We start from the raw sequence: 6,243 nt of genomic DNA on the forward strand, positions 1-6,243 counted from the left end.
CTTCATGCAGGTTTGGTTGAGCATGAGTAGGGGCAGAAGATATTATGTTGTCATCACCAGTTGCTGGGTTGTTCTGTGATGAATCTATTTTCTTTGCATTTTGTTTGGTGCCATTTCCCTGCAATACATCAGCATTTAACCACTAAATATTGAACTCACAAGAAACAATAACTAAATGTACATTAAGTAATAAAATTACAACAGATTTTCTTGATGTTTTTGTTCTTGTCTTCTTTGCATTTGAAGTGTTGCCCCTAACCTGCAACAAAGCATAAAGTGCGTTAACTGCTACAATGTTACAAACACAGGTATATCTATTTACACAAATTAGGAATTATTACTTACATAGTTATCTACTATCATGTCATCTAGTTGTGAGAGACTCATATCCTGATTTGCTTGTGTTTCCTGCTCCTGTTCACTCATTTGACTGGCTGCAACACCTGCTTCCTGTCTAAGCTTACATGTCCGTGTGTTATGACCTTGCTCACCACAGAATGAGCATTTACAGATTTGACCAAATCTCCTCACCTTCTTGCCCTGCTCTTTTGTTTGCTATATCTCATCAGCAGATTTTCTCCTCTGTTTCTTTGGTCTTCCTGGTGCTCTTCCATAAGTTGGTGGCAGAGGTGCCTGAACATCTACATCTTCCCACTCATTCTCTCCATTCACAGGTAAAATGCAAAGGTCATAACACTTAAGATACGTTTCAACACTGTAACAGTCATCAATGTACTGCATTGGGTCCTTCATAGCAATCCACAAAACTGAAATTGCATGAGCACATGGTATCCCTGTCAAATCCTATTTCTTGCATGAGCAAGTCCTATCCTCAATATTGACTGCCCACTTTTCACCATAAGGACAAGCAACTTCAAAAATGACATCGTTTGATTTGTAAGGCACACAATAAGTTGCCTTGTCAATATTGACCCTCATCCTTTTTCTAATTTTTGGACAGAAATCAAATTTACTCCACTTTTCCCTTGCTCTATCTCTATTTTCTTGCATTCTTTGCATGACAAAATGCCTCAATGCCTCCATCATGACAACAATTGACCCTTCCCTAGCATCTAATATTTTGCTGTTAAATGATTCACATATGTTATTCAACAACATATCACATTTAGGGAATGTTCTGAAGTGTGATCAACTGCACTTTGCTAGATTCTTGTCCTCTAACCACTTAATTGCATCAACATCCAATTCTGCTATGGCTTCCATTCTTCCTATGAATTGTGCATGAGTAGTTGCCTTAACCGCTTTCCATAGAGCTTGCCTCATGGCTGTCCCTTTGAATCCAGCAGCTGCCATATTGCTATGCATATGCTTCACACAAAATCTATAATCAGCCCCTGGAAAAACTGTTTCACATGCCTGAATTATGCCCTTCTGCTTGTCACTCATTATGGTCCATTCATAGTTTTTTTCAATTTTTAGATCCTTCTTAAATAAAGTAAGAAACCAAATCCAGGAATCCTTAGTTTCTCCTTCAATTGCTGCATAAGCAATTGGATATAAACCATTATTTGGATCAACTCCAACTGCTATTAGTAATACTCCACCAGCCGCACTTTTGAGAAAAGTCCCGTCAAACCCAAACAAAGGCCTGCAAGCATCTAAAAATCCTTTTTTCACCCCAGCAAAGCACATGTACAATCTTTGAAATTTTTCTTGTTTGGTGACTGAATTACAGTAGTCTTCTGCCACCTTCATTATTATAGTACTACCTCGGTTACTTCTCAAGATTTCATTGATATACTTGGGCAACTTATTGTACTGGTCCACATCACTACCTTGGGCCAACTCCCTGCCTTTTTTAGCTCTATAGCCTTGATGTCTACTCAAATAGCATTTTTCTCTTTCATTACCAGGTTTTTGAAGCTAGCATAATCCATCTTGGGATTCTCCCTAAATGTGTTAACATATTTTCTGCCAACCCACCCATATTTGACACTCTTGTTGTGATATGAAAACCCACACTTGTGCTTCTGCTGGAATGTTCTAACTTCCAATCTGCCATCACCTTTCATCTTCCTAGCATATATGTACCAGTCACATCCTTTTTTAGGACAAATTGCCCTAACTCTAACGGTGTCACTCTTGATAAATTTAAATGGTCTACCCCGCTTGATATTCCAGGTTCTAACTGCCTCTTTAAACTCCTTGAATGTGGTAAAGACCTGCCTAAGTTCAAGTTTGGGGGTTATCTGCATCCTTGGGGTCATACATAAGGGGTCTTGAATGACCCTCTTTATCTGAACCTTGGAGACTATCAATATTTGAACCTGAATCTGGTGCAACATCTATGTCGAAGTTGTCATCATCAGTATCAGAATTACTCACCGTTTGTCTCCTAGTTTCCTCTGCACATTCCTTTTTTTCATTCCTCTTAAGTTGCTCTTTCTTGTGATTTTCTACCCCTAACCAATCTAAATTATGATCAACATTTTTTCATAGTCATTGTCATCAGAATTTTGCTCATAATTTGAATCTTTTCCTGAGAATTCTCCAGAATCAGAACCCCTTGTATATTCACTATCAGATTCATCATCTTCATCATCAACGTCAGATCCCCACTGTGATGCTAATAACTCACTAAAAGAAACCTCTATGTATAAATCAACTACCCTTCCATTGTCAAATTGATCAACACAATAGGCATGCAATTCTCTATCATGCTTTAACAAACGGAAGCCATGTTCCACTATCAAAATGTGGTACTTTTTGTCACCTATAGCCCCAACCCGACTTTCTAACATTTTATCCATTTCAAAAAGACTTATACCTGTGACCTCTACATGATCAAACACCCTTAATTCACTTCCCTCATAATGAACATCATGTTCAGTTTCACATTTTCCCCATAAGTGACACTTCATAGTCACTTCCGTGCTATCACTGTCTACATTTAAAAAAAAAAAGAAACAAAAACAACAAACAAACAACAGAGGCCATAATTTAGATGACAGAAATAGTAAAACTAGCAAACCGACAATAAAAAATGCATACTTTAGCAAAGATTCAAAGACAAGGACCATGAATTGTAGTAAAATAAGTCCCACTTGTACATTATGAACCAGCATGATAAGAGCCCGTTTAGAGACACACATGGGACCACATCACAAATGACAAATTTTTGTAGGGGTTTATTTAATATTGGTCGTTAATAAAGCTTAATTACAGATTTTTTTGTCCCCCCAAGTACAAAAAGCATCTTTTCCACTATATTCTAACAATATAATTGGCGATTGTGCATATATATCACAAAAAGAAGGCAAAATCACATACCATAATTAGATGCTGCCAGCTTGTTCATTTCCTTAGGTCTCGCTGCCATTTCTGCTTTGCAAAGCCACCAGGAGCTTCAGCTTGACTGAATTCGACAAGATTTTTCCTTATTTTTTCACATTTTGATTCTTGATTTTGGCTCTTAGGGTTCGTTGTTCTTTTTGCTGAAGAGACCAAGGTTGAGAAATACGAGAGCAAATGTTTCTTTTTCTAATTTTCAACCTTTTTGGTGGGTTCCACTCCTTGATTAGTGAATTTTAGCCTTTCTTGTCTTTGTTTAATAAGACAAAAGGCAAGAGAAAGCTGAAAATATTAAAAAACGTGTTTCAGAAATTAAAAAATTGAAAAAGGGGTTTTAGGTGCCGGCACGTGATCTCACGTGACTTGGTTCCGGTTGAAATTGAAGAAATTCCGTCAATTGTCCACTTTTAGCGCAAAATTGAATAGATTGGGGACCAAAATTAATTTTCAAAATAGATTGGGGACTAATTCCGCGCATACACTATAGATTGGGGACCAAAATTACAATTCTCCCCCTTAGTTTAAATGTTTTACATCTGTTTCTACCCTTATTTTACAGTCTAAAATTGAATACTAAGTCTTTACTGTCTTTTTCTTGCTCGATCTCCTAACTTTACAATTACCTGATGATTCCCTTTGTTTATTGGGATAACCAATTCAAATTATGGGTTCTTTTCGCCAAAGTGTTTACATCAACGATTATACTATGGTTAAACTTGCTTTGCCATGCTGTTATCATAGATTGCCCACTGCCTTTCACTATGTGCCAAGACATTAAGAAGTTGTTGCACTGCTAGATGTCATGTATTGGCAATAGTTGCTCTCTTTTAACTCCAGGAGCCTAAATGACAGCTGTTTGACCTACTTGCTACCTCGATTTTGTATTTTGTTTAACTTGTGAAGATATGATGCTGTATTTAGTATTTACACACACATTGTTGATATGTTATTGAACTCTTTTGTAGTCTTGATGTAGGAAAGTGCACGAGCTGGTCGTGTATAGTGGAAATAGCAAGATCATATATTTCATCCACCTATTGTCATCCCTAAGCTTGCTTGCATTTAGTTATATACATATCCGGTTTATGGCTCTGGCATCACGTGGCAATCTAAGTATTGCTAGAAGGAAAGTATGTATCATTTCTCTAATTCTTTCCTTTGAAATCGTATGCAGCACCTCGGGTTGTCAATCATCGATTATACCGTGGTGAAGGATGCTACTTCTTGCATTACGTACCGGTGACATTAAAGCTGTGATACAAATCCTTGGCAGCAATCCCGCTCCCTAGCAGCTTCCAGAAATCCTGTGGTCCCACCATCATTTCCATATGGATCATCTCCTCCAGCTATTAAAACTCGTCTCTGCAACAAATAAATACAGCTGAAGGGTGTAAATTTGGAGATAAATGCCATTTTGCTCATGGTGCTGGGAGCTCGGCAAGCCTACTGCTCCAGTACATGAAGATCCTCGTGCTAAAGGACCACCTCCTGGTATGTTTGGTGGCAGAATGGAGTCAACCCCCCCGGACTTTGGAGCTGCAGGGAGCTTTGGAGCCTCTGCTACAGCTAAGATAAGTGTGGATGCTTCTCTTGCTGGAGCAATTATTGGAAAAGGTGGTGTGAATTCAAAACACATTTGTCGCACTACAGGGGCAAAACTTGCCATAAGGGACCATGATTCAGACCCTAACTCGAAGAACATTGAGCTGGAGGGTACATTCAATCAGATAAAGCTGGCAACTCAGATGGTGCGCGAGCTTATTGCCAATGTAAGTTCAGCCGCATAGCCTCCTTTGAAAAACCATGGGGCCCCTCAAGGCAGAGCTCCTGCAAGCAACTTCAAAACCAAAGTCCGTGAGAACTTTGTCAAGGGATCTTGTACTTTTGGGGATAGGTGTCACTTTGCACATGAAGAAGAAGAATTGCGATCATCTGGGATATGAATATAAATTCTTGCTATCATGGGGAAGAAGATGTTGCTTCCTTGTTTTGAGTTTTGTGTATTCAGTTTTAGATGATATGAGAGTTACTCTGGCTTTTTTGACTTCTTCTAGTTTAGACATTTTTCGTAAACTTTTTGTCTGGCTTCATGGTTGCATATTGTCACAGTTTCTGAGCCTTTAGTAGTGCAAATTATGGAGCAATTCACCTGTTAAATTCTGCAGTTTTTAATCTTCCTGTTGACCTGTGGTTTGTTTTCCTTCTCATTTCTTTTTTTTTTTCTTAGTTTTTTATTTTATTAAACTTGCTTCATTATTCTTTTATCATTCTTCATTGCCCTTTTTAATTGCAATACAATTCCAATTATCTCCTTTCTATCCCAAGAAAAGTTTACAAATTAACTAAATCCTACCTCATTTCATACTGTGTAGTCTCCCCCTTCTAAACCTCGTCTTATAATATTTGCACTCTGACCTCTCGAACAGACTTCATCTGTTGTATTTGTGTATTGCCACATTTACCCCTTAGTGAAATATCCAGTTGACAAATACAACTTTTTTGAAGGGGAGGATAGTTCAGTCTTTTTAATTGTTGCCTAGGAAAATGATTATCAACCTCATCTTTCTTTTTGCTGGGCTTTATTTGCGTTGCGTGACAGCGCCACAAGCATGTGTGGTAAAAACAAGATTCCCCCAGTGTAGCTGGCAAGCAGCCCAATAAATTAAATCAAAAAATTGAAAATGGGTAGGAGACATTTATGCTACTCCCTCCATCCCATTGAAAGTGTCATACTTTCCTTTTTTATCTGTCCCAAAATGAATGTCACTTACCATAATTAGCAATAAAAACTTTCTCCCATTTCCATCTCATGCCCTTAAATAAACCAGATTCTTTTAAGCTTTTGATGGGCCCCAAAAAATTACAAGAATTGCACTTGATACGCGTGAGTTCCACAGCAAATGCAAACAATGGTCGTGCAAGGTACTTTCC

General features: G+C 38.1%; 1 protein-coding gene and 1 pseudogene across 1 annotated transcript; one reads left to right on the top strand and one right to left on the bottom strand.

The window, feature by feature from the left end:
- Positions 1 to 555: 555 nt before the first annotated feature.
- Positions 556 to 1,716, bottom strand: LOC113771285. Its single transcript, XM_027315885.1, has 3 exons — positions 1,184 to 1,716; positions 858 to 1,084; positions 556 to 767 (listed from the first exon to the last, which is right to left on the bottom strand). The coding sequence occupies exons 1-3, from the start codon at positions 1,714 to 1,716 to the stop codon at positions 556 to 558; spliced, it is 972 nt and encodes a 323-aa protein (XP_027171686.1).
- A 2,260-nt stretch (positions 1,717 to 3,976) lies between these two features.
- LOC113771286 lies at positions 3,977 to 5,255 on the top strand (annotated as a pseudogene).
- The last annotated feature ends 988 nt before the right edge of the window (positions 5,256 to 6,243 follow it).

The sequence above is a fragment of the Coffea eugenioides genome, chromosome 5, assembly GCF_003713205.1.
Source record: "Coffea eugenioides isolate CCC68of chromosome 5, Ceug_1.0, whole genome shotgun sequence".
Lineage (NCBI taxonomy): Eukaryota > Viridiplantae > Streptophyta > Magnoliopsida > Gentianales > Rubiaceae > Coffea > Coffea eugenioides.

Coding starts and splice junctions, on each gene's coding strand:
- LOC113771285 (XM_027315885.1), bottom strand. CDS start 1,716: ATGAAGGTGGCAGAAGACTACTGTAATTCAGTCACCAAACAAGAAAAA. Junction 1,085..1,183: donor GATGTTGATGCAATTAAGTG/GTTAGAGGACAA, acceptor ATCATTTAACAG/CAAAATATTAGATGCTAGGG. Junction 768..857: donor TGAAGTTGCTTGTCCTTATG/GTGAAAAGTGGG, acceptor ATGCAATTTCAG/TTTTGTGGATTGCTATGAAG.